The sequence below is a fragment of the Galendromus occidentalis genome, unplaced genomic scaffold, assembly GCF_000255335.2.
Source record: "Galendromus occidentalis unplaced genomic scaffold, Mocc_1.1 scf7180000077484, whole genome shotgun sequence".
In the NCBI taxonomy this organism is placed as follows: Eukaryota; Metazoa; Arthropoda; class Arachnida; order Mesostigmata; family Phytoseiidae; genus Galendromus; species Galendromus occidentalis.
Window position 1 is genome coordinate 1765421 of NW_003805472.1, and position 27864 is coordinate 1793284.

General features: G+C 51.4%; 3 protein-coding genes across 3 annotated transcripts; 1 reads left to right on the forward strand and 2 right to left on the reverse strand.

Annotated features, from left to right (window-relative positions):
* Nucleotides 1-7377: 7377 nt before the first annotated feature.
* On the reverse strand, nucleotides 7378-17476 carry Syx1A (Syntaxin 1A). The gene is made up of 5 exons (XM_029112146.1): nucleotides 17444-17476; nucleotides 8843-9025; nucleotides 8421-8679; nucleotides 8006-8325; nucleotides 7378-7452 (listed from the first exon to the last, which is right to left on the reverse strand). The coding sequence occupies exons 1-5, from the start codon at nucleotides 17474-17476 to the stop codon at nucleotides 7378-7380; spliced, it is 870 nt and encodes a 289-aa protein (XP_028967979.1).
* Nucleotides 17477-22605: 5129 nt separating this feature from the next.
* LOC100909025 (uncharacterized) lies at nucleotides 22606-24407 on the forward strand. Its single transcript, XM_003745551.2, has 3 exons — nucleotides 22606-22795; nucleotides 23483-23813; nucleotides 23917-24407. The coding sequence occupies exons 1-3, from the start codon at nucleotides 22722-22724 to the stop codon at nucleotides 24232-24234; spliced, it is 723 nt and encodes a 240-aa protein (XP_003745599.1). The 5' UTR covers nucleotides 22606-22721; the 3' UTR covers nucleotides 24235-24407.
* LOC100908881 (homeobox protein PKNOX2) lies at nucleotides 24236-27478 on the reverse strand. The gene is made up of 5 exons (XM_003745550.2): nucleotides 27447-27478; nucleotides 26377-26688; nucleotides 26103-26283; nucleotides 25760-26001; nucleotides 24236-25353 (listed from the first exon to the last, which is right to left on the reverse strand). The coding sequence occupies exons 2-5, from the start codon at nucleotides 26683-26685 to the stop codon at nucleotides 25276-25278; spliced, it is 810 nt and encodes a 269-aa protein (XP_003745598.1). The 5' UTR covers nucleotides 26686-26688; nucleotides 27447-27478; the 3' UTR covers nucleotides 24236-25275.
* Nucleotides 27479-27864: the final 386 nt, after the last annotated feature.

A 27864-nucleotide genomic window follows, 5' to 3' on the forward strand; every position in this document is an offset into this window, starting at 1 on the left:
GGAGAGCTGTGGTAGCGGCAGTTGACGAGCGGAAATTTCCCGGTAGCTCAAGCGGAAGACGACGCGACGCGGTACGAGCGAATCCCTGACATCAAGATGGTGGGATCAAGGACATTTGGTCGACCGCGCTTGTCGGATTCTCGAAAGTAAACATTGTCAGTAAGCAACATTGCCGAAGACGCATTTCTCGCTCGACAGCCGATTCCGCGATGAGGTCCGTCCTTGGATTTTCTTCCTGAAGAAGCTTGAAGCAGGCTCTGATCCGCTCCGATTCGTGTTCCTTCAGAGCGGACTTACAGGCGTGCATTGAATGCTGTACTCGACTGCGGTCGGGACGCCATCGTCGTGATCTATGTCGGGGATGAAATGATCGATGGATTGGAGCTCTGTATGTATGCATGGTTGAGTGACGGGATGAATGAATGGATGACCATATCAATCCACAGCTTTCCGGAGCTCGCTCTCATGTCATGCTCCGGCGAATCTCTCATCTCCCTACAAGGAATTTTGTTTTCGGAGCCACCTCGGCTGCGCAAGGTACCAACAAGGCAGTGTGTCTTCGGAACCAATCACCCTTCGTATCCGTGCTTATCATGAACGAACTCGGGTGCGAAGCTCTCATTCAATAGCCGGTGGCGCCCGACTGCGGGGTTTCCCCTCGGTCCGAAGCTGGAGTTTATTTCAGGTCGTCGATTCGTTGATGCAATGGAATGATTCTTCTCTCTCCGCGATGGGACTGCGACTTCTTCTCCCCAAATAGATAGTTGGTATGTTATGTAGATAGAACTGTACAAGACGCGGCGGACCCCTGACCACGTGAGCAATCATCAACAGTCCCCTAGACCGATCAGGTAGACGTGCTTCGATGCCTGATGTCTTACTTTTTACAAAGTGTTCTCCTCTCGACGGCAACGGCGATTCCGATGTTCCATCTACGCATCCTCGTTTACCTCCATTCATGAACTTACAGCACGCGCGCTCGCTTCAAGCTCGTTCCCTCGTCGTGGGGGTGAGTTAATCTTCGATTCAGAGGAGTCGTAGTAGAAGTAGTAGTAGTAGTATCAGTAATAGTAAGAGTAGTAGTAAGAGTAGTTAGTAAGGCCACTAGTAAACCAAACTTCGTTTTGGCCGTTGCATCAGCGATTATCAGCGTATACGTATCGATCATCGAAACCGTCCGTCTCGGCTCTCGGAGTTCCTATCAGTGTCTTGATTATATTGTCACAAACTGCTCCATTGGTTTTTATTATTAGCTCCATTATTAGTCGAGAAGCCGTCACCGGTCGAGAGAGATCTTCTTGGAACAATATCCCCGGTGACATCTATTCATTATTGTTTCTGATAATTCTTCATTCTAGAGATGTGTCCCGCAGGCATGCCTCCTTCCAGTGTTCACTAGGTGTTGAAGATCGCGGCAATAATGATGTACTCTTATATTCTGTGTCGAATTCTGAACTCAGGCGCTGCACACGGAAAGGAACATTGGCGACGTCAATATCGCTGACTTGGGGTGTCTCCTCTCGGGACTCTGCTGCTGAGCCCGAGAAATCATTATTTTTTTTGTCTCACTGGTTGCGGTAGTGGTTGAGTTTGATTAGCCCACTAGTCATCGTCGATTTCAGGTAAGTCACTCCGTCGAAGAACACTCCAGCCCTCCACGAGGATGGCTAGCAAAACTTCATGCGCGTTCGAAGGATGCCAAAGCAGCTCCGCTGACATGAACTCGCCGTCCTTGGTTATGATAAGAGATGAGTCCGGCCGCGATCGGTCAGATCAGGTGGGGTCAGGCGGGACTGGGCGCTCCCCTGGTGAAAATCTCTGCTCGTCCCCCTTATCGTCAGGTCCTCATGAGAGACTCCGAGGAGTAGAGGCCGTCGCGTCTGCCACGTAACTCCAAGAGTGCGCTGTCCCCGGCATACTACATGGGAGCAATGGAAGGATCCCAGTTGATCTCATGCTCCCCGATGGGTCGCTGATGGAGTTGAGGAGGTGATTTGCGCAAATTCGGAACTCAGTGAAGGCATCATGGATCGAAAGGAGATCATCTCCGATGTAAATAAGACATGGGTGAACCAAGCTCCGACTGCAACTTCCGGTGACAGTTTTCATGTCTCTCTCTCTCGATCGAGACCATCTTCTTAGGTTAATTCGTGGGCCGTCTAAAATGCTCGTCCGTAGGTTCGGTTGCGATTCAAGGCCAAGTCTTCCGGCTCCCTTGGAGCCACGTGGCGCCGCCCATGTTCTTGCTGATGATGAGAGAATTTTATCGCCCTCAGAAATTGTTCGTTTCAGACCCCCCTTTGTGACGTACCAGCGATGGGCTGACTGGTTGACTGGCTGTTTGTCCATTGCAGATTAACAGGGGTGAGTTGAATACGCTCCGTACCGATGTCAGCAGTGCAGCGAAACTGCAGAAGAACGGGCTATCACAAGGGATATACCACCGACCACTTGTGCCAGCTGTTTGGTTCACTCGAGCCAAAGCGAGTCCTTCCCGGCTCAGGAGAGCTGATGAGAAGGTGTGGCCAATGGTACGCATAAACGTTCGGCGCTGATGCGGCTTCCATCCATTTACTCGGCGGCCATCAAACAATCGGTCAATCAGTCAATCAATTGGAGAATAAATCGATCAGTCAGTCTGCTCAAATCAGCTGTGCTACTCTTCGCTCGACCGTCTGTCTGTCTGCCTGTCCGTCACTCGGATTCATTCAGCATTAAGGTCGCAGTCTCATCAATCAAAGTGAGCTCAGAGTATCGATCTAATGATCGAGCATGATCGATATCCGATGGACACCAAATTTATTTCTAATAGCAGCTCTCTTTGGCAACTCCATGGAAATCATAGTTCCTCCCGGACACTGAGTGCCTTCGTCTGTGTGTGTGTGAGTCTGTGACTGCGTGAGTGAATTAAAGAAATTGTCAGGAGTTGAATATTCCCGAGAATGTCCCCTCCGAGGTTTATATACGAGTGGTTATTGATCGGTGTATCATTCGCTTCGTTGATCAGTCTGTCTCTGCTTTGCTCAGTTTGACTCGCCTATCGTTTGATGATACAGTTGTTCTGGTGTAGCGTCAGAATCAGAGCTCGGAGAAGGATAAGAGGATCGGGTCGGTATTCGAAAGGTTCGACTTCATCCATCATCATGTCGCACTGACAAATCCAGCGGATAATTTGATAGACGTCAAGATAATTGAATAGTGAGTTCGTTAGATGAGTAGATAGATGTCGGATAGTTTGTGACTAAGAGGATCGATCGAGCGATAACTCGACCGAGTTCTCGGTCGATCGACCAGTCGGTCAATGAATTAGTTGATCAATCAATTTATATGTCGATGATCGATCGACATCGGTATGCAGGACAATTCTCCTCAATATTATTATCAGTATTATTGCATCATTGACTTTCGAGAACTTTGACCCCATTCTTCGCTGCCGCCGCCGTCGTCGTCGACGTCATTCAACTCGAGCGTGTGCACCCACGTACGCGCGCTCGCGCGGCTATTGACACTGCTACGTGAAAGGCTTTCTGCCAGTGGGTCCTCGATTCACGAAGTCATCGATAATTGTATGCGGTTGTATTTCCACTCAGTGGCTCAAGACGGGTTCCCCAGTCAATGTTCCATTTGGGGTTGATGTTGCTTGCCGACCAACACAAGGATTGTCATGTAGATTTCATCTCGTCATTCGCGCTCTCAATGCGGTCTTGTTGCTTTCAAATGTGATGCTCTCAAAAGTCTAAATTAGCGCAGTTCCTCTCACTCTCTTCATTATATATGAACTATCAAAATCAATTCCTCCAGGCTCAAAACAATTGGTAGCCGTCCCTCCTAAGCTCAAGTCCATTATAATCATTGATTTCATGCTTACTATCATGGTTCCCATAGACTCTGCTAGCTTATTCGTCGAAGTACTCTGCAGCAGCAATCTCAATGTACTGTAGTGGACCCGATGATCGGAATGCGGCTCTATGATTCGGCGATAAGAGTTCGAACAATAATAGTATAATTATAGGAATAATGATGAAGCCTTCGAGATTCTAGGTAAGAATGCCGGCGTTCGAGTTGAATGAACATAGCAACTCAATGCCCTCGCTTCCGTACGATTGGAACAAATCAGGGATTGATCGATAATTAACGGAGCCGAATATCAACCAATCGGGTATTCTCAGGTTTTACAATGATTCTTCGGATACGGAACACTCTACGTATGTTAAGTGCTCTGGGATCTCAAATTCGCAAAACAGAGAGACTGAATGAGGTATCATGTCGTCGAAGCGACCGAGATGAGAAAATGAAATTAGTCCACGGCAAAAAATTGTAGCAGCGATTCGTCTGTAGAATTCGCTAGCGAACACCTACCGATAGACGGTATAAGGAAGAAGGGGCGTCCCTATGTAGTTTTTCTTTTCACGCTGAAGTGGAGAGCCACGTCAACTCTATTTGTCGTAAGAATTTCACTCGATTATCACAGCGTGTCGACGTGCGGACGACAAAGAGGTTGCGCGGTCGCTCCAAGACTCTTGATTTGCCTTTTCCAATTGTCCCGAAGAATGTTATTTATGCTGAGCATCTTCCGACAGTAACACACAGAAGGCAGTCCTCGCGGCGACGGGAGGCGGTCCGGATAATCGCAACGCCATTTTGATCCTCGAACCTGTACCAATCGATGTTGTTCTCCTCTCGACGAGGCAATTCCGGTCCGCTTGTGATAACGATAGCTCGAGCGAGCAAATTCTGCAGGAGTTGTGATATCAGAAACGAGAAATCCATATGTGATCCGATTGGAATCAGCGCGTCAGTCCGTGTCCACATTCGCGACATTTTCAATCACCCTGTCCCATTCGAATTTCTCATCCGCTTCCGGTAGCATACGGTGCTCGGGAATCATGCCTTTTATAGCCCGAAACTCGATTTTCCCGGAGGAACATAATCTAGAACACCATAGATGTCGACACCCGTCCTCCTTGATTCCCGTCTGCTCCCAGCAGTAACAGCTACTCATAAGAGTCATGACTGCTCACGGACGCTCGCTTGGAATCCGCTTTGAAAATACTTGGATCGACTCATTTTCCTTCAGAGCCCTAAACGCACTGAGGGGATATGGGCCAGAAAGCCGACTGCTCTGCTGTTCGCTCGTTGGATGCTGCTCAGAATAACTTCAAGCATTCTCGTCGCATTGTTGCGTCGTCATGATCATTCATAAGTGATACATTGCGTACCATGATTCCAAAGAATCATTGACAATTATCGGCGATAAACACCTTCATGAGAACTATGAATTATATTGATTACAATCGAAAGTCAATCGGGCCTCAGATCGACCGTCTTACGAGAAACAGACCCCAGTAAGGCAGTTATAGATCTGTGTGTGGCGTCGAAAGTAAAATCGTCCGGCTCAACAGAACCAATGTCTAGGGCTGGCCTCCTCCACTTCTAGAAACGTCCAGAGGGCAACGTCATACTCAATTGTTGGGTATAATCAATCAAGGGGTAAATCACACTGAAACTGCGGACTGGAAATCCACGACTACCGACTCTGCTCGGGAGTTGCCTATCTTAATAATAATTGTTGTTGCTGTAATGTCGAGATCAGTACTAATATCAGCATCAATATCCTCCGTTATCATCTGATCGATATCACGTTGTTACTGAGTGCTCAACTATTAGGCAGCGCTATTTCCTTAGGTACAAATAGAGAAAGAGGAGAAAATGCTATAAAAGCATATAGGGACGCCCCCCGTCTAGAGATTATCGTCTCAATCAGTCTTCCTCCTTATCATCTCTCGTAGAATGATAATCATCGTATCCATCATGTTTATATAGTCCTCATGATTACTCCTAAAGAACCCCTATCAAGCGATCAGTCATCAATGAATCAACCAATTCGAAAACTATGATGGATTAATATTATTGCACTAGCCGATACTCAGCGTCTACCAGAGGAGAATCTCGGAATCGAACGAGGCAACGATTCTGATGATTCGATTCTCCGCAGGGAAACTTCATGATTCGCTGGCTTCAAGGCTGGCGGCACGGTTGATGAGTGTTTTTCGCTGTTGTTTTGCTGGCAGCTTCGAGGGTAAGTGGCTCGGAAAGCGAGGTGGCGATGAGGTTACCTGTTGAAGCCCTCGCTCCCCGTCAGCGCTCTTCGGGTCGACACCGAACAGCGTGCCGTGCACTTGCGTTGAGGTAGAAGAGCCTGCGTATTTCCTGTTGCCGTCGTCCTCCTGACGGTGATCATGATCGTCATCGGGCGTGACCTCGGTGAAAGATATGACAATCGCTCTTTGAAGGCGCAGCTTGGTATGCTGCGGCTGCCGGCTCACGCTTAGAATCCTGGGAGGAAGCTGAGACCGAACGAGCCCAGTATGATAATCATGATCGTCAGACAGATCAGGATCATTATTTTCTTCTGCAAAACACCAACACGGCCAACAGGCCTCGTTAGTGTATCGTAGCAACCTTGGCGTGAGCATGTCCGTTGGCCGACTACACGGTGTGTACAAAGTGAGTGTGTTGCACTGTCTCTCTGAGCCATTGCTCTTTGCCCGGATCAGGCCAGCGAGAATGACCCCCGTCAGTCGGACAAAGAAAAAACGCCACGAATCAATCGAGACGGAAGGCTTGAGGAAAAGGGGTCTCGGCTTTTTTTGGCCGTCCAACGATGAGATAAAGCATACATGGACATTGATCTCTTCGAAAATAATAACTCAAAATCCGGGCCATCATTCTGCATCCCGCGGAGAAATTAGTGACCGATCCGCGTTCAACGAGGGACAACTCAACCTGATGACGTCATCCGCCATTGTACAGAACCTAAGAAATGATAAGGGACAAGCAACAGAAAATAATTGTGAGGCTTTATTCAATAAGTCTCTCGATCAGCGCTCTCGCGCTATGAACGGAATAAATAACAGCATTGGTGCTCTGACTCCTATAAACATACGTGCTATCGGAAAATTATGGATGAACCGATCCGAAGAATGAAAGCCAGTCAGGGGAGTCTGGCTGAGTTGGATTTTGAAACTTCAAGGTTGGGAGATGCTCCGCAGTCGGGGCTCTTCAAAGATTTGACTAGGAGCACCCGTTTCTCGGAAGCGATACGGAATATTTACAGTCGTTCTCCTGCGGAGCGGCATAATTTTTTTCCCGCTCGTCGTGCATTGTTTTGTTGGTGGTGGATGGCAATAATCTCTACTACTGTGCGTCTGCGGCGGAAAAAGGGGAAATTCGAAGGCGACATGGCACGACCGCACGCTCGAGTAACAACAAAGAGAACAACATCATCAACGATAAATACGACTAGCTCTCGTCGGAGAGACTCCCATCGCGCGAAGAATAGCGCTGCTGCCTCTGCGTGGGCAGCGTATCGCTTCGTCACAATGACGTCGAGAGAATTATCGCGAGAACGATCAGAAGACAAAATCCCAGCCCGAGGAGCAAAATGATTTTCTGCAAAACAAAAGCAACTCCAAATAAAGCGAGACTTGGATTCCGAGTTAAAGGTCATCACAAGGGATCATCATGTACATAACAAAGCTGAACGGTCGGCGAGAGGTGAACAGATAGGGGGAATGTTGGGGCATGCGGACGTCAGGGGGCAGCAGTAGAGGATGAAAGAAGACCTCGTCGGCTGAGACGGTCGAACGAGCTCATCTCAGACTCGAGCAAACAAAGTGAAGAGCGCCCAGAGGGATTCAAGTCATCCTCCCTTCTTCCGCATGCTCGACCTGCACGTGATTCGCAGGAAGAATAGAATCGGGATCAGCGTTCCTTTTTGTCGGCCTCCGTGGGAGCACTGACTGAGCGGGAGAGCTTCACGACTCACGACCAGACATTCTCAGAGGGACACGGTGGAATTGGATGACGGAATAAGCGTGAGAACGTTGGAGACGGGGCGCGGCTCCACGCCTTGGTTCTCATTCGACCGACTGAGACAGTTCGAGAAGGGAGAGGAAGAGTGTTTCTTGTGGGGAACAATGTCGAGATGGGCGCAAAAACTCACCCTGCGAGCTTTGCTCTGGTAGACGAGAGCTTTCTTGGTGTCCTGTTTGGCGGTTTCGATGTAATCCCGCGCGTGTTCGACGTGGTACTCGATTCGGTCGATCATCTCTCCTTGTGACTCGACCAACATCGCCATATCCATGAACATGTCGTGAAGTTCCCTGATCGAGTTTTCTAGCTTCATAATATCGGCGTGGCGTGCTTCAATATCGGCTAAGGTTTGCTTTGCTTGTTGAGTTTCCATGATAATGCCTTGTGTGAATATGGCTGGGTTCCCCGTCTCCAACATTTCTTCGAGTTCTTCGTTTGTCGTCACTCGACCTGAGAGGAAAACGGTCATGCATTAGGATACCCAGCTGTGCAGAAAGCCAATGAGAAGCTCCGATTTGGACGCACTGATGGTGCGTTCATCCTACCAGTGATTTCCAGTTGTCGTTGTATCCTGGCTTTGCAACGTTCCCTGTAGTCTGTTTGGGTTTTGTTGTAGTCCGTCATGACTTCGACGAACTTTTGTGAGAGCATACTGTGCTGAGTTTTGCGAATGCGGAAGTCCGCGCTCATCATCTGAGACTGCTCGAGTTGCTCGATGCTCTGCTCCATGTGCTTGAGTTTTTGACGGACTCGATTCGCCGTCTTCTTGATATCCGCCATCATGTCGTCTAGCTCCTGCTTCACCTGTTAGGAACACGAATCGCATCGTTCGCATTCGACGCCTAATCACTTATGATCAGAATGACCAACGAACGAAAAACAAATCCCATCGGAGCGGTACTCATTTCTACAGCCGCCGCCGCACCGGCATATCGCCGAGGTCAGGGCGGAATGCTGTACACCTTACCTTTTCGTCCGTCTGCGGCGCGGAGAGAATCGATGAATGCTTCTTCTTGACTTCTTCAACATTTGTCTGGATCTTGTCGATGTTTTCCCGGATTTCTTCGACCTCGGCGAAGAAATCATCCATGAATCCCTGAGCCCGCTGCTCCTCGACGCTGACGGCAACGTCGTCATTGTCCCCCTGGGCCTGAAATTCGGAAACGATGAGCTCCGATTCTCACGGAGACGGGGGAACTAGGTGTCTTTTGCCCGAAAGCTAAGACAAGGGCGCTGACAACTCGAAGGAATGAGCACCCAATTCTGCAGGATCGAGCGCGGTGGCGTATGAGCGCGCTTCGCCGTCGACAATTCGTCTTGTTCTCGATCATGGCATCAATACAGAGCCTGTCCGAGGAAGGCGCTGTTTTATTTACGAAGTGAGCTTTTTCGAACCAGGCTCTCATGGTAGCTAGCCTCCCTGCGTCATATGCTATGGGCTATGAGTCCCTGTATCATGGTCGAGAGACGACTTTCGCGGCAGCAGATTCACATTTTTCTCCGTGTCGCTGAATCGACCCGCTGTCTCGATGATCCCGCCTGATAAGCTCAATTCTCCACGAGCGAGACGCGCGACCGCTTGTTGTGGCGGGTTTCGGCGCTTGCTGCGACTGACTGACTAATTTATTTTCCATCCTGTCGGGACATATGACGTCAAAGATGCTCGATATAAATCCCTAGGGAGAGGATCGGCTTGACCCGTGGATTTTCCTAGAGCTCCGCCAGATGAAGTCGATATTCCGAATGCCCTCAGACAGTACGCGATTATCGGAAGATCACTTTCCAGATGCGGCTTCTGAATGTGATTGGATTCCTCCAAAGGACGTGAAGTTCGCGCGGTCATCTTCATAAATATATACGTGATCCTTTCAGCATGTAGGGGGATCACTTCAGGTTTAGAAACCGAAATGCAATCAGTCATCAGTATCCGCTGTAGTCCCGCGCGATCGATGCAAGCTGCCCACTGTTCTAGCCTAGCCCACCGCTTTGGTCGCTATCGAGCGTTCAGCTCCACAGCAGAGAGCGTTCCCCCGGGTTTCGCGAACGGGTGAGCTAGAGAGCTTAAACTTCCAGTGAGGTGAAAAGCCCACACTCCCGGTCGTTACACTGGTGTCCCTTACAGATTCCGCCCCTCGCCAGAAAAAAACTGCCGCAACTAGCGTCTAAGACACTACCGTCTGTCTGGCGTGAAACGTCTTCCCGCGTTGATAGGGCTTCCCAAACTCCAACTCAGACGCCTCAGCGAGTTTTCTCTGATGGAGCCAGTGCAACCACTCGGCTCGTATTCCGAACATCCGTCATCTAGCTTTGGGATTAACGACGGACTAATGCGCCAGCTCACTCAGGACTCGGGCAGATTTACAAGGGCATCAGAGCTCGAGTTTCGGGTGCAAGGGTGCCCGACTATTGGAGAGTACGGTGGTCCTCCTATTCCCAATACCCACGTAAGCGACTGCAAGAGTCATGAGTCATGATACGTCCTGATGTGGTGAAGCAGCCAGATTCGATGGCCTTTCCTGCTTCACTCGCTCCGATTCACCTGCCAGGAGTTCAAGATTGATTCCTGTTCGAGAATCACGGCGCGGCGATAAAAGATCCCGATTCAAGAGATTCCTCCAAGGAGAATCCCCCGTCCTCTCACATCTCCCCAGGGGCGCACGACTCAAACAGAACGAATTTGATCGATTCTTCAAAGCTGTTGCGAATGGAAAGGAGGGAGATTCATCGAGTGTGACCCGAAAACGGCACCGTGACCGGATGATCTCATCTTCCATCATGCAAGGGAGTTGCACAGATTCCTGCGTAAGAAAGGACGAGGGAATCCCCCGAGCAATGGGCATTTTTCAGGAGGCAACGGTAGTTAGACACAAACGATATTCCTCAGCTATCAACCCACGGACTCGAGCGCAGAATTTTCCGGCAATTTGAGAAATCGATATGCCTGGGCGAGCGCGATTTGCTCCACGATCGTGAAGATTAAGGTGGACGTACAGGAAGCAGCCTCGGAATGCCGTTTGGATAGGCGTGTCATCCAATCCCAATTGAGTCAGGGTAGGATGGTATGAATCCTCGGCTCTGCGACCGGCCGCGTCAACTCTGAGGCTGTACAGACCGTCAATGAATAGCCGCGACCCACGACGATCGATCGGATCCCATTGTCACCAATTGGTCTCATTCCATTTTGGTTTGATAGGATGGAATTAGTAGATCCCATAGGGAGCTTTGCCGTCTCGGAGCATGAAGGGGAGGATTCTCCATAGCCACAGTGTCGACCCTGACGCCTCCACTCATGATAGGCATCGCGGCGAAGACTGGGCTCTAGCTGGCGAGCTAGAAAAGGGGCGAATTTCCCCGCGCTATTCGATCATCTGAACGGCGAAGAGCCCATCAACGAGGGTACGTACGTCAGTCCTGAGGGAATGGCGGCCCAATGAACCGAGGAGACGCAATCTCAAACCGTCGCCGATTATCTCAAACTGAAGTTGGAGTGTGGCGATACCTAGATGAACCCACTCCGCGAGAGCGATCGTGATCCACCTTCACGACGCGATTGTTTCAGAGAATACATTAATAAATGAAGGGAAGCATCATTTACGGGCATTTTCCGACTCATCCGGAGCTGCGTACGAACATCCCCGGAAAACTTCCGAGGACCTTCGGAATCGGCCGTGAGCTCGGAGAGAGTATCTCCTGTATATGTTTGAGCAACTCCCTGGGGCGTCCTGCACGAGTAATTGTCCAGTCGCGCGCGAGTTTTAGGCATGTGGAGGCGGGAAGGATTTCGCTGCATTGAGGACGGAAATTTCCGATCCGGCTACTCAAGCCATTCCAAAGACGTTTCACGTCCGGAAAGGTTCGGCTTTTTCGGCCGTCGCGTAGCAATCCGGAATACTCCGACCACCTCGGACGATGGGGAATGCTCACGACACGGAGGAGGCTCCGTTCGCTCATTTTTGCGAGGGAGAGCCTTCCACTGTGGCTGGAATCTCTTTCACGGTTCCATAGGTCGCACAAGGTCGACTCTCGGTCGAGCTCGGCGTTCATCGCAGATACAACATGCGCAATGAAGCCTTGACTCCAGGACAGCGCAAAAGAGTGCGTGGAAGGAGGCGTGAATGAAAGCTGTGGAATACACCGCGTGCGAAAAGAAGCCCTAATCGCAATCTCGCAAAGGCGCGATGTGTTTTATGAAAGCCAGTCTCATATCTCTATGCGAGTTCCGACCGCGGACGAAGATGGAGATGCGCTTTCGGTAGCTTCCAGAGGTCTCGGCGGCTCTCATTTCACGATCGCTTCATACGATTCGCTCCGGCTCTAAGGTTCGTCTTGACTGAGATTCCGGGATCCCCATTGTTCTTGGGATCAGGATTCCCCGGACTTGATTCTACTGCACCGGATCCGATGAATGCTCGAATCCCGAAATCGTGGGAAGTGGTAAGCAGACGATAAAGTCTCCTGCTACATGTTTGTGGTCCGAATAGAGGTCGATAACTTGGCAAACCACCCGCCGATAGGCAATGAGCGAAAGTTGTGAGAATGAGCGGGCGTCCAGCCTGCGGCAAGGTTCATGCCTCAAGGAAGAGGACGCAAGCGCCGACAATGAAAAGGATGCGGAGGAGGAAGAACAGAACAGCCTCCGAGCTCATTCGGTAGCTGCGGCGAGCGAAGGCCCCCGTTATCAGACAAGCCGTCGTTTACCTCATTATTCTGAAAGCCTCAACCTCTCGAGAGCGAGCGGCATGGAGTGGGAGCACAAGCGATTTCTCCGGCAACAACACCCACTCACATCCGACGAGGCCAGTCTTCATCTTTAATTTTCCTCTCCCCTTCGCCTGCTGATCATCGTATCTCTACACGATTCGCCGGCTTCCTGTCCTCGTTATCTTCCCTTCTTAGTCGCGAGATAAAGTTTTCGCACTTATCCGTTCGCAGACTGTATGCGGCGACGAGTTAGAGCGAGCATCCTGGCTACAGAAAGAGAAGATGGGCGACTCCTGATGTGACCGAAGATGAGGAAGCAGCTGGGCCAACGCTGCCGGACAAACCCTGTTCCTCATCTGGAAGCGACCTCGAAAGCGTAGTCTCACCATCCACGTTGTGGACTCAAAGAACTTCCCTGTGCCATCGAGCTCGTCCACCCAAGGATTGTATCGACGAACATAATTTTTTTCCCCCTGGAACCCCCAAGAATTCCCGGTACCCGCGCACATCATCCCGGAGAACATCCGAGGACAACGTGTTGTATCAATCGTGTGCTCCCATTAGTCCGAAATACACTTTCGACCCGTCATTCGAGCGCGAACATCCAGAGCGGCGAGCTTCTCTAGTCGCTTCACCGCCGTTCGCTCTGCTTCTATCAGACTTCTTAGCCTTCCGTACGGGTTCATCGCTGAGTCCGCGGGTCGAAATTATGCAGTCTTGCAATTACCATGCGCTAGCAATCCTGCTGGGTGCTTTCCTGACCACGGACTCGACGGGGGAGCCGAGACGGAATCTTATCGAGTCCGATACTCCTTGGAGCTGCCATAGGATTGATTCGAAACTCTTCTCGATAGTCTCCCGACATCGGAACTGAAGCGGAAGTTACTCGAAGATCGATGCTCCGACAACTGCGATAGATCTCCAGCACGAGGAATCCCCCTCTGTGGTCAGTCTGCAACCTCGTCGAATCAATCAGAAAGTCATCACCGCGGTGAAACGAAGATCCTCGATCTGAGTACAAACATCCCGCAGGACTTTTCACGGAGTCAGTCTGTTTGATAAGAAGGAATGGCTGGAGAGATCCCCGGGGAGATCTCATGGCTCTCTTCGGTCCGGTGGGAAGGTCTCTGGAGTTCCAGAGTCTGGATACCTTCAAAAGTAGCCGCGGCGAGCCGAAGGAGCACGGATTCCTGAGCACAGGACGAGCCGCGTCATCCAGGAAGTCCCCGTCCATCTGAAGACTGGCGCCATTACGCCCTAGATGGACCCGGACGCTTAGCTTCTCGTCATCGTCGTCTCGGAGGCGGCAGACTGGCGGTCGGTTGGTCAGGCGGGCGGGCGGTCGAGCGCACTAAAGTCTTCTGCCTCGAACACTGCATTAGTCTGCGTGAAACCACTTTGTCTGAACAATTGAGCAAACGTGAAAGGAGCCAGCAGAAACGGAGCTCGGTCAAGCTGGTGAACAGGAAAGGACCCATTCGACTGCGCGCGAATTCCTCCGCTCTGAGACTGATTCGACCCTCGATGATCATCATGATGCTTCTGAGAGTTTACTCTATTCCGCTCGACGTTCACCTCGTGCGCCGGCAGAGCTCGCAGAGACTGGAGATGATCCGTCGGCGCCGCTGCCTTGCGGGCTCAAGAACGTTCCAACGCCGCGCGCCGTCGCAGGAAAAAAATGATAAAGTCACGTAATGGCGAGCGAATACGGAGCGGGTGGGAAAACCGTCAAGATACTATAACCAAGTCGACCGCAAGGCCCGCCAGTCCTCCGGCGCGTCACTCGGCGACGCACCCAGCTGGCGAAGCAATCGAGAGAAAGTCTCTTCGCACCGCGAACGTCAAATGGAGAGACGCGCGATGCTACGGCAGCCTTGGCGCCGCGAAGGCCGACCCGAAGCCGGCTTGGCGGACTTCGTGGACGGGTTCACGCAAAGTGCGGTAAGGCCGCCAGCTAGCGAGTTGGCGCCCTCATTGACGTCTGATAATGGACCTAGCGGGACACAGAAGCGACTTTCCGGGTGGATTACCTTCAGAACATTCCTCCGTCAGACTCTTGAAACTCTATCTGATGGAATCGACGGCGGAAGATCGCAAGTCGATGCAAATCACTGAGAGGGGATCAACCGCCGCGCCGTCCCGTGTATGTATTCCGCCAGGTCAACGGTCCGTCGAATTGATAGGGGCGACGAGCATGTGTCGAATGCAATCATGAAGATAGCTATATGGCGAATCATAGATGGAGTGTACGTCGGGAAAGCTAGCCATCCAATCGATCGGCCAATCGATGGCACTTTCCTCGCTCGAGTGACTCGTTAACTTCTCTGTGCGCGGAGCGAATCTCAATGGGTCGGCCGTACAGAGCGAGGCGCGCAAGGCTATCGATCCTATATCTTTCATTCAGAATTTTGTTCACGGGAGATGATCCAGAAAATTCCATTCGAGAGCACTCCCTTAATTTTTGAAGGTTGTCTGAGCGGAATGATGCTGGAGCCCGGATCCCATGCTTGACTGATGGTAAACGTAGCTCTGATGGGTAGAACAACGCCCACGCCCGGAACAAACTTGAACTCTCGATGTTGGTTGTTCCTGACCGTCTGCTCCAGCTCTGGGAGCGCATGGGACCGTTGACCTTTGCTGCTCGGTTTGCTTTGAGGACGTCCGTGAGACGAGTGAAACGAGATATTCTCGAACACGATATTCATGAATTTATAGCAGGATATATCCGGCACCGAGTGGGACGCACCGAGGCCGCATTCAGGAGCGAGCGTTCGAAGCCTGGAAATATCGCCATCACTCGAGTTCCGGATCGGAGCTTGAGCTTCCCCGATCGCAGATGAAAATTTCATGCAATCAATCATGGAAAAGTGGAGCCCGCGAATCATTCCGCAGACGCTCCCGAAATGAGACGACGCGACGGACCACGCTCGTTCTTCATTCAAAAGAAATGCCCCTTCCGAACGCGAACGAGCAAGACGCTGAGGACGCCGCCCGGGAGCCCGAGATAGATCTTCGAGTGACCAAATGGGGTTTGGTAAGGCTCGCTCCCGGGGCGAGAGGTCGCGCAGGAATTCTTCACTTTCGGTCTCTTCTCTCCGATAGGAGAATTTGATCATGAAAAGAATTCTGCTGGCGCTGAATGACCACCAGCGCACCCACCAGCATCGCTTGGCGCTATGCATTTAGCATTTATTCTTCGAGAGTCGTTTGTTGACTGCTATGCAGTTCCCGGCGAAAACCACGAACAAAAAAAATTCTGCTTTCCGCGGGATCCACTAAGGACTGATTCGCATCAAAACTCAGCCATAGCGGAGAGCGGGTCATTTTGGTCTCCGTGATCCCCCGTCGGCCACGGGGCAGATCCACGCAAGAAGCAAACAACGGAAAACTGGGACGACCAGCGTCTAATTCGGATCTCCAGGCGAGCGACGATAATCGGCAGCGAAGGTGCCCAAGACATACGATTGCAACGAGATGATCGTGAGTCACCCGACCACAGGATTCATTTCGCGTTCGCTCCCGACAAGAAGCGGGTTAGATTCAATGATACAAAACGATCGGAGCAGCGGGTCGGTGGTCGTGGAGCGGAAAAAAAGTTCTTGGACGCCCATGTTTTCGCCTCACGTCCGGAGAGAGCTCGCTCCGACCTCATGGGGTTACGGAGGAACGTTTACGTAGAACAGAGATGTTTCTAGATAGAAGCGAGGCGGGACAGGAGTTCCCTCGATTAAAACGAGCCCCTTCGATGCCGAGCACGCTGAGGAGCAAGCGCCGTTTGACGCTGCGCTCCGAAGAGGAATCGAATTGTGGGACAGAAATAATTTTCAATATGATCCCGCTGGAAACGAGAACAACACGAACAGGTATCTGTGCCGTCGTCGCGCACGACATCAGAGAGGACACCGCATTCCCCACCGCGGAAAATGGTGGACAGCAGCGTGAGGTGTGGGGAATAGAAGCGAGCTCGAGCCGAGGACGGGCGCGGCAATGACCACTCGCTTGTCCGCGTTTTCTATTATTTGGCCCATTCGAAGGCTCCAGAGAGCCAGCTCGCCGACCCCGTCGCTGACTGCTATTGGCTCGCCGTTGGTAAGTTTGTTCTCGCGTTTGTCTGAGTTTGTGAGTGTGTCAAAGATCTGGCCGTCAGCATGAGTGGAGTGGATCTAGCTCCGACCGACGATAGAAACAGCGTGTTAGCCAGCTCCCTTGCTCTCGTTCGTCACCGTCCGCTCACAGCCAGCGCTCGCTGTTCCCGGTCGGCGAAACTAGCACGGAAACAAAAGCAGCGTCGGAATATCTTGCGCTCCGATCTCTTGGTCTCCGGCCATGAATCCGACCAGAACTTCGGGCCCGAGCAAACCGAACGCCCATCGGGCGGGTGCGGGGAGAGCGTCGAGCAAACGTACGTCGGTAACGAATTTCGGACCGAGGCCCTAAAGTGTTAGGCTGCTGGCGGACCAGCTCGGCACATCATGCGGCATAAAACTATATATGTGGTTCACATAGGGGATGAGTTGGAACGGAATCGAGATCAATAGGACTGCAGTCGACGCCGGGGCCGCTGCTGCTCTGCGCAGTGAATTCCGAGACCTGAATAGCGATAATAATAATAATCGATGGACGTTTCGCGCTTGTCTCGATGGGGCTCACAGTCGATCTTGAGCTTCATTTTCTCTTCCGCTTCCCCGACGACGTTTTCATCATCTACCTACGGCGATACTTCTGACGACCGCGTTTCGAATCCTGGACCCCTGATTGCCAGAAGGGCTAGCGTACGTTCGGCTACCGTGGGGATCAGCCTCGCGCACAACGCACGGAAGCAAGTGATGAAAGTCATTAAGAACAAACAACAAGAGATTGTACTCACCGCCCGCAGGGCCGCTAGCCTGTCTTTTGTCATTGTGAAGGAGAAGAGATTATGATGAGCTGTTTCGGCTACGACTGTTGTTTCTGGGGACGGCGGGGCTCGCCGTCAGACTGCTGCTCCTGCTCCCGCACTCGCTGCCTTCGCAACAACTGCAGCTAAGACCGGTGGCGATCGTGGTCGCGGCTAATGCGGTGAAATCGGTGGAATTCACATGCGGCGACCACTTCGCCGTGATCTGTTTGCTTGCTCTTGCCGTTTTTGTTGTTGGAGTAGTTGTTGTTGTTGTCGCTGCTGCTGCAACGTTGGTATTTATTCCGTGGCCGAAACTTGATTTTCAAAGGAAAAAACGACACAATTCACCAATCTCCGCGACGTCGAACAACACACGAACTTCCGAGCATCGAACTTGTCGGTTACTCGTCTGCACTCACTCGGTCACTTCGTTGCAGTGGTGGTCGTGGCTCCTACTGTGACCGTTGTCTGACGCGACCCACCACCGATCCTCATCGAAACCTCTTATCCTACTCAGCCCTGACGGATGTTGCTGCCGCTCAGCAGTTCCAGTCGACAGTTAACACGTCGTCGTGTCGTTTCGGGGTGGTGGTGGCGGTGGTGGTGGTGGTCGTCGTCGACAATGTCGATTGCAGAGAGAACGTTATATCTATCACTTATTTCTCGCTCGAGAATATTGCCTTCATGCACTTAATCCTTGTGGTTGTTGTAGCCGATGTGGTAGCATTGATGGTAGCAGTTGTCTTCGGCTTCGTCGCGTTAGCTGCAGAAAATCTTGTACCAGAGCTGTTGTTGCTGCAGCAGCAGCAGCAGCAGCAACTGTTCTCCTGTAGGTGGGCAGGCAGGCGAGCGGATAGGTATGTACGTAAGTATTCCTAGGTTTGTAGTAGTTCCTTGTGGCTGGTGTTGAAGCAGCTCCTCGCTGTTGTAGTTGGAGGATTTGTTGTTGCTGCTTCCGCCGTTCTTGTTGTTGTTGAGGGCGACGAATCGCGACAACGATGCGTTCCTTGCCTCGACCCTCCTTTACTAGTGCTTGTAGCGGCGGCAGCAGCGGCAGCAGCAGCACAGTCGGAGTTGTTCTCCTGTGTGGCCTGCTGCTGCCTCTATTGATCGGCAGCAGGCGACGGCGAGCATGTAGCCGGCGCCCTCTGGTGACTATCGGTATACTCTACTGCGGCATAGGATCCACACAGCCAATCCCGACTGCCTATCCTGCTGCTTGCCAGCCAGCTGGCGTCAACGCCGCACCCTCAGACCCTACTCCTGGTGGTGGTGGTGCTGCTGCTGCTGTTCCCGCTCCACATTCAGCCGCACAGCGGCCCGCTCGCCCGTCGTCCAACCCGCCCGCTGGAAATCCCGCCAGACAGCTCACCACTGACCTAACATTAGCTCGGTGGAATCTCGAGGGGAGATCTCCGAGATTTGCTTCATCGCGTTCTCCCGCATTTCGGAGAGAGTCGTGACCGTCTTAGATTATTCAGACGCTCGATTATTATCCAGACGAAGAATTACAAAAAAAAGCCCCACTAGTTTGACATGGTTTCCTACGGGGGGGGAGGGGATCTATGGCGAGCCGGTCTGCGACCAGTCGGTCAGAGGTCTTGTCCGCGAATCATTCGTGTCATCAACCCTAACCAGACTGATTCTCCAGGACCTCCCTAAATCGTTTCCGAACAGAGACAGAAATTTCTTCAGACTCCGATGAAGATCGGGGGAATTCGTAAAATTCTTCTGCCCTCGAGGAGATTCCTGTTTCCCTCCTTGGATGGCGCTGCGAACCGTCATAGGCCGTCGAGCATGGATGGGGTTCAAGCCTTGTGTCAGTTCCATAGTTTCTTCCGTTTGGGATCTTAGAAGGGGTCGCTGCTGGTTGCTCGGAACTCGATATCAAATCGAGGGGATGATGTCGATGACCACCCCTGACGGTACCTGAATCGTGCCTTGGCGCCCGGCGCTCTTTCGAACGCAAATTCTCGGAGACACCGCCCCTCGAGGAGCCCGCCGAAAGGGTCCGCTAAACCGCACCCGATGACGTCGTGGGTCTCTGCGTATATTTCGACTCTCCTGTCCGTTCCCTTCTCCTCGCTCTGAGCAAGAGGCCTCCGTCCTGTATGACGTCAGGCTGTGTGGCCTTTCGTCATACCTACGCCTCGGCAGTGTTGCCGCCCTAGTCGTCGCCGCCGCCGCCCACAGAGTGTTTATCGTCTGCGGCGGGATCTGGTCAGTTTCCTCGCTAATAGCTCGGATGAGGAATAGCGAGAGGATCGGGAGCACCGTATCCCTCGTCTGGGAGTTTTTTTTGAAGCGGCCCCGAAGTCGCGAAAATGAGTGACCTTTCGCCGAGTATCTATTGAGGATATTTTCATTCGATTCCTTATTTCATGTGGACATCGGCTCCGCTTTCCGATCCGTGATCGTCGGATCATCGCGAATCTCGCGTGTCGCCGGCTCAGGGAACGCTGTCAAGTCCCCCCTGATTACGTGGCTAACGTGAGATGCGGGGAGCGTGCTCTTTGAAAAGCTTCAGGCGGGATGAGAGCGATGCGGAGCCACGTGCTTGTTGGACAAGGAATAATAACAGATCCTAGGCTCTCGATGAGGCTTCAAAGCCCGAAAGCATCGTCCGCTCCGAGCGTTCAAGGGTTGTAAACAAGATCAATCCGATGGGAGAAATCCGACCGGATGAATTTATGGCGGGCGCCATTGCATAGCTCGATATGCGGCGCTCGTCCTTTCCCGAGTCGGCAGAAGTTCTATCAGGTACTTCCCACGCTGTCGCCAAGCATGGAGGTCGTGACATTAGAACCGCTGATTATTATTAAGGGCATCACAATAATCATTCTGACGCTGTCGCATCACTGGATTCCGACGCTTTCGGGAGAGTACCAGAACATAAGATGGACTTCTTCAATGGCATGCTTTCCAGCCGCAGGATGGTTCAAATTTCCAGCGCTACAGCTCGGTGAGCTGACGAATCGAACGGATGATACCAGGATCCGATTCTTCTGATTCACCTTTAGGCCCTGGATATTTCGGCGGAACTGAGTATCGAGCTGGAAACGAGCGACTCCGGCACGGCGATTCGATGGTAGCAGGGGCGTACTCCAAGGATATCCTCTAGCTTATCTCTGTCCATCTTGAGAACAACGCCTGAGGGAAGCCGAGCGGCGTGGTGCTTGGCGATGCGCCAAGCTCAGTTCTCGGAGCGATCGCCCTCGAGCGGAAGATCTTCATAGGGGGACTTTTGATTCCTTTATTAACACTCGGCTTATACCGAAAAAATAGAAAAATTACTGTCCTAGTCCTCGCCGCTGTCATCCGTTGCCCTTCAAGGCGACGACCGGGAAGTCGGCTCGGTCGTCGGAGCTGGTCCAGAATCCGATTCTAGTACAACCCCGGTCGTAAGGGATTCTCGGTGGAAATAATCTTCGGAACGAGAGTCTTGCTAGATCGACCCGCTACGCCGACCGCAGAGAGCCTATTGAGGGCGTGTGGGTGGTATTTTGTGCTCCTATCCCGCAAAGCACACAGCATCTGGATTCTCAGCCGTTGACGTGACCACGGGTTCAGAAGCTCCTCTCTAGACAGAATACCACGCAGCGGGTAACACATCATTCCGCCGGACTTCGATCTGGCTGAAGATTTCTTCAAGGTAGATGATTGATCCGTCTGCGAACCATGGGGAGACTCTGTAGCACAAGTCCTTACAGTCTTATACGGAGAAAGGTTCCCCCGCTGTTCCCTTGCCGGCGGATATCCTGTACGGATGGTGTCCGCCGGAGAGACTGCTCGTAAGTCAGAGAGCTCTCGCACGTCGATTTAGCTGCGGAACATGCTTGGTGCTTGCGGGTCGATGAGAGTCGAGCATTCATGAACGCTCGTGGGATTGAGAGTCCGGAGTGCTGTGTTCCCACAAGGAACAGCCTGATGTGAATGCGGTTCCCCACAACGATCATAGACGTCATTCCCTTCTGTGATGAATTCGCGGTTCCCTCTCTAATCCGTATCGAATTCACATTATCATCGAGCGATTTTCTCCATCCGCTGTCCCGCAAGAAGATCCCCCGATGAACCCAAAAATCGGTTGACCAAGCTACTCACGCGATTGACTTTGGGTAAGTTTTCAAATCTCGCGGGGGGTCCCTTCCTCGGTGTTTATTCTGCGCTTTGCCCTTTCTCCTCGAATATTGCGGGTAGACCTGAACTTTAACTTGTACGCTCGTAAGTATGGCCAAGACACCGCACAATGGGTCCATGGGGAGCCCGTACAAGAAGCACGGGGGAAGATTGCACAAATGCGGAAGCTGTTGATTGAAGAGACTTCGGATTGGAGACAATGATGCCGGTGATCTTTGCTGATGGTTCGAGTGCGATCGGGCGGTCCCTTATATCAGCATCGAGTTTCGGTCTGATAAACCTTGCTTGAGGAGTATCACGTTGAATCACGGTGAATCTCGCTGAGCTAGAAGCTAGAAGGCTCCTAGTACGGCTTCCCTTTCCGAAATACCGTGGAAGCCCTTTACAGTGAACCTTGTCGATCCGCCAAAAAGCGTCCACTGAGAGCGAGAGTCCCTGTCGGGAGTGCATAACATGGGTAATATGGGGCTTTGGACCCGGAAAATCGTTCCATAATAGGCGGAAGTCCACTGTAATGGAGTCCACCATAGCGGGATTCCATTAAGTGTATGAAATCTTCAAGATCCCGATTAACACCGGGATGTGGCATTCCAGCCCCCGCACGCCGGGTGCCCCGTGGATGTGGAAGAATCTTGAACAATCTTGACGGAGGAAATCATCCGAAGCGAGAAACGCATCTTGGAGACATCATTTGAAAGAGCGTGAGTCGAGCTTATGGGGGGGACCCAAGACCTATTGTGGCATGTGGTAATGATGATGACATTGATCCGTACAGATAGCCCCGAACGAATCGGGCGTTGTTTCAAGTCTTCGATATATGAATGATTATCTCGTCGACTTGCGAATGTTCCGAGAGGGAAAACGTGTTTCTCGATCACAAGACCGCTCTGACTTGCGGACTTTTTTCAGCTGACAAGAAACTTCGGAGAACATAGATCCCACATTCCACCTCCTCCCCTTGCTTCTATTCTGTTTAGCAATCGCGAGAATGTACGCCATCTTGGAACGGAGTGATGACCACACTGTTACCGAGACAGCCCGAGAGTCACAGTAACAGAGAGTCATATGATTATTTAAAGAGTGTGGACACGGCCTCCATTACTGTTTCTGTTCTTCGGAAAGAGCGATCATGGCTCACAGAATCTCCGATATCGAGTTCCGGACACAGATACAGGGCATAACGAGGAATTTCAACGAAATGAGGTGAGTGTTCTCCGAGGAACTAAAAATGAGGAATGATCGTCGACATCTCTCATCGACACGTTCTCTCAGCAGAGTACATGCAATCCTCTTGATGAGGGCGGGAGCAGCGCTCCGGGGAAGATCCCTCGTAGGGAAACATTCCCTCTCGACTGCCGATGGTGTCGGAGGAGTTCTCTGGGTCCAATGCTTTGATCCAGTGGAATGACTCATGAACAGCAAGGAAACTCCGGCGACCACTGCGAATCGGTCTGAATGGGTCTGAGGATTCGCTTGGAATGGGTTTTGCACGAGAATTTTCCCAGCTTCGGCCCGGCTATTCCTGGCGGGATCTCGGATACGCGACCTCCACGCTTTCCCCCTGGCAGATGATTGGGATCTATGACGCAGTCTCGCCGGGAATCCGAGGAGTTCCGTTGCTCAGCTGCGAGGAGGAAACGTGTTTGTTACTCTGATGGGGAGTTGGAAGCTCGTCGCTGTATGGTTCAACGCATTCATCATGATTCGAGGCAGGAGCGCACGTTCAGTTGACTAGCGGGGTCTGGGGCCTGGCAAAACCAGTTGACAGGGAAATATTATTTTACACTTCTCGTGGACGGACTCGCGATCGAAAATCGATATGTCACCCCCGCTCCGGTGGATCCCGATTTGTCGCGGGAATAACAAGATTAGACGCGTTCTCGATTGCAGTAACGACGAGTTGAAGACTCTGGTCGAATGCGACGATGCCATCATCGATACCCAGTTCACGGACTGCTCAGCTGCTCGAGCAATGGAGCGAACGCGGAAATCTCTGATCGAGAACAATCGTCTAATAGCGCAGGAGAATATCGAGAAGGAGACCCGATTTTTTGACCTGCGGAATACGTTGCTCAAGATGTACCAAGAAGCCAAGGACCTCAAACATTCAATTGAAGAGATGCAGGACCGAAATCCTCGATTGAAGTCGGCAACTGCCGATCTGGATTCCATACAGGCTGTTCTAGAAGCTGCTGCGAGAGACGCCGAGGATGTGTCAGAGGTAGGAATTTTTCGGACGCGGGTTAACATCTGGCATGTGGTCGGATTTCGATGATCGAAAAACCCCTATGGGGAGTCAATAGAATTTCAATTTTACTTTCAAGAAAATCGCCACTGAGTTTCTCGACGCCCGGATCTCGGCCGATGATTTCCTAGCGACTTTCGTAGATAAACGAAGGGAATCCCAGCTGAGAAGAGTGAATGCCGAGAAGGTCGTTGACCTGCTTCGAGAGCGAAGAAGAACTCCAGCCGTTCAACCGATGCCCCTCTACCCAGGTCAGGGAATGATGCCTCCATTGGGTCCTCCAATGACCTATCAACCTCCGTCGATGCCCCAAATGGGTTACGGTGTACCGCCGTATCTTCCGTATCCAGCTTACCCGCCTGCCGGACCGATGAGCATGCCAACACCCGGGACTTAGAACTACAGCTTCATGCAGAAAACGCACAGATCCGTTATTGGGATCATCTGTGGGATTATCATGAGAAACCTTGAAAAATGGGCGATTTAACTCGGGCGGATCGCGATACTTCGTCTCTGACTAGTTTAGGGATGAGATTTTAGGATAAGAATTAAAGAGTATCGGGCAAACAACCGCGCGAGTTTTTAGTGATGAGACGGAACATCTTCGGAGCGCTGCCTCACTTGGGCTTCCGCGGATCAGAGGAGAAACGCAGGAGCGCTCCTCCCATCGATCGTAGGGAGGGGGGGGGGGAGTTATTTGAGATCTTTCTGATCGCGCTGACGTTCTTCAATAACATCATGAAATTCCAATGGTACCTGCTACATCGAATGCTGATGCCGCCACGCTGGAGTCGGACGAATGGGAGACTCCGCCCGTATCCCCTTAACTCTTCGGTAACGAGTCACGGTGAACACTGTCTCGAGTCAAGGGATGCGGAGTTTTAACGCGGGGGAGGGTCGACAACGGACGAGATGCATTTAGTCAACTGATAAGATTTGAGATCAATTTTTATTGTAACTATTTTGCCTATGTTGTTGTGGCTTCCAGTATATACAGCATCTATGTACAGGTTTGTGCAGGAGGTTTCAAACCCTGAGTCGGAGTGCTCAGGCCTCCATCGAGGAATCATCTGAGATCTATGGAATTAACTACTGTACGACGTTCACCAGCACTTGATTCGATTGTATACCAATGATCATCACGTACACGAATGTTGTAGAACGCTTACAAGAGCGGGTCGCGCCCGTGCTCAAACATCAAACTAGCCGACTCGACCCTGAGGTGGTTGAGCACTCAACCCGAATCACTCTGCTCTCCAAGGAGCGTCTCCGTCACTGTCCATCTTCTTCCTGATACCCTCAGGATGCGTGTATTCTCTAAGTTTCCATTATAAGGCGTGAAACAGCGGATCAGGAGAGATTCCAACGCAATTTGAGAGTCGAGAATGTCAGCAGCGCTTGGCGAGTAAGTTATGCGTCACTATCTGTTCTTGGAAGACTATGCTTTCTGTGAGTTTTGGGAGTCGAGCATGGGCTGCAGGATCCGACGACGAGCGTTTATGAACCAATTGTTTACCTGGGGAGGAGAGGTACGAGAAGTTAATCATGAGGCTCGTATCATGTCCAATATATGTAATTGGAAAGTAAAAGTAGGTAATGTGAAGAAAAATAAAGATCATTTAAAATAGAGGACGCCCCCTTCTTCGCTGATGATAGATGAGGCCCCGGAGCAACTTCATAACTGAGGTGCTAGTTCCAATCGAAGCGTGTGCTTCGATGTAACCGCCGTTCTTATGTCGCCGATATTTCGAGGAGCTGGGTGGGCATACGAGCTGGAGGAGCTCTCTCAATGCCCCCAGCTCGTTCGGGTTGATTTAAGATCATCGAGTTCATCAGCACGAAGTATTTCGTGGCAACGTCGTTCGACCTCCGGTCGTTCCCACACCTCTCCGCTACGGACCGCTCTATCCGAGCTCACTTACTTGTAATAACGATAGATTTGTTTGTTGAGCTATGATTTTTTTCTCCTCCTCACTGGGATAGGGATGTACAATGTGAGCGAAAAGCCATGCTCTCATTAATTCCGTGGCTTGCTTGGGTAAAACCCCCCTCGTCGAACTTGAGCTCTGATTCGGATTCGGAGTGCTCCGACTGACCGACATGGATCGAGTGACTTTCTTGGGAGGTGGTCCTACCGTCGCGGCTTTCGCCTCTTGGGAATTCTCTGCCGATCAGCGAGAATAGTGAGCCCTGGAGAAATGTGGAGATATGTCCACAAACTCTAGATCCGCGATGGGATCTCAAACGGAACCGTTCTCGACTAACCAGTTTCGCCTGCGCTTCCATTGCTGAGTTGATCGTCGTCGGAGTCATCGACGTCGAAATGAGCGTCCTTCAGAAGATTTGAAGAATGCATTTTGTCACGAAGGCATCTTATGTATCGCTGGCAGAAGTTGTTGCAGAGCTCATTGACCTTTTGCAGCTCTCCAAGGTGGATCCTCAAAACCTGAGGAGAAACCGCGTTTGAGATCCTTGTCCGGATATACTTAGGATCGCGCGAGACCCTTACAGAGCAGATTCGAAACAGCAAAGTACTTGCCTGAAGAGACTCCAGCATGAGCTGGTCGATGCTTCCTTCTCCCGCACTCCATTCCTTTGTAGACTGGGCGAATTCCATGAACTCTCGCTCCAATTTCTCATTATCGGGTTCAGCTCCACAAGTCATCGTAGCTAACTCACATTTTTCGAATAGGAGCGCCAGGAGAGGAAATAAAGGATGCTTCAGGAGCGCTTTCTTTATGAATTCGGTTTCTTCCAAGCTGATGTTGAGCTCCTGGTCCGAGTTTTCTACGTCGACATCAACGTCTACTTCGAGTTCCTGATCGGAGGAGGACTCTGACATGGTCATCCTCTGAAAATCAGAACATTATGAGCGCTCCAGGCTTGGTCATAGGCGGAAATCAAAAACAAGAAATTGTAATTTTCCGAACGGTTCTCTGAAATCGTCGACAAGCCCCGGAAATGGGAAGACTTTCACCAAGAGTATCCGAGCTGTGCTCTGTTACGAGCTGCTCAGTAGACTGATAGCATGAGCTCATCACGTTCGTGGAGAATCATTCTCAAGTGTAGCGCATTTCTGTCTCTTTCGGGAATCACGTGCGGTCCCAGAAGAAACGAACAACACTCGGAATCGCGCAGTTTCAGCCGGGAGAGGAACATCGCAAGCTTCGCGCTATCACAAGAGATTCGGCTAGATCGGTCGACGACTCTCAAGGGAACAGAGCTGGAGGATCATTGAGCCTCATCGATGTAAATGTGTTATCTTAGCGCCTTCATCGGTGACCAATGTACTGTATCGATGTATAGTTCGAACCCTTCGATCCACTAGATTCCCGAGAGGGTCGAGAGAATTCTGAGGCTGATCTTTGGAGGGGTTGCTCTCATAAGCGTGGGCCGAGAATGCTCGGTTCTCGAATATTCATAATGCAGGGGTGCAAAACGCGTGCTGGTAGCCCCGCGGAAATCCCTCTATTTTTCTTGTCATATTTTTATGGTGATGTTCGGCCTCGAGGCCCCGCGGCTCAACAAGCTGTCTCCTCAGATCTATCTATTCTGGCTACTTGTGACCGCATATATTTATCGTTTCAATCTAGAGTATTGAACACTCACCCGAATCGACAGTGGCTCATCAAACCCGACACTCCATCAATCAAAGCTTCTCGGAGAGGGGGGGAGAGCACCACTCGACGATCAGCATAGAAGGTCGCATAGAAGCTCTAACTCGGAGCTCCACAGAGGCTCCTTGAAGTCGATCGACGCGATATGAACGCGCTCCCCCATTCGGGTTTCCGAGTCGACTATCTAGTTGTAAGAGAACCCCCCGGGAAAACTCTCGTAACTCCATCTTTTGGATGATGAGCTCATCGATTCTCGCCCCGATTCTCGTCCATGCTCGAGAACGGTCGCTCCATTTCCGAGCTTGAAGGATACGCGATTCGGCAATGTATTCATCAGAAAACTATCGAGAGAAGATAAGGTCATACGCCACCGTGAAAATAGACGCACAATCGCTCCATTCACTCTAGAC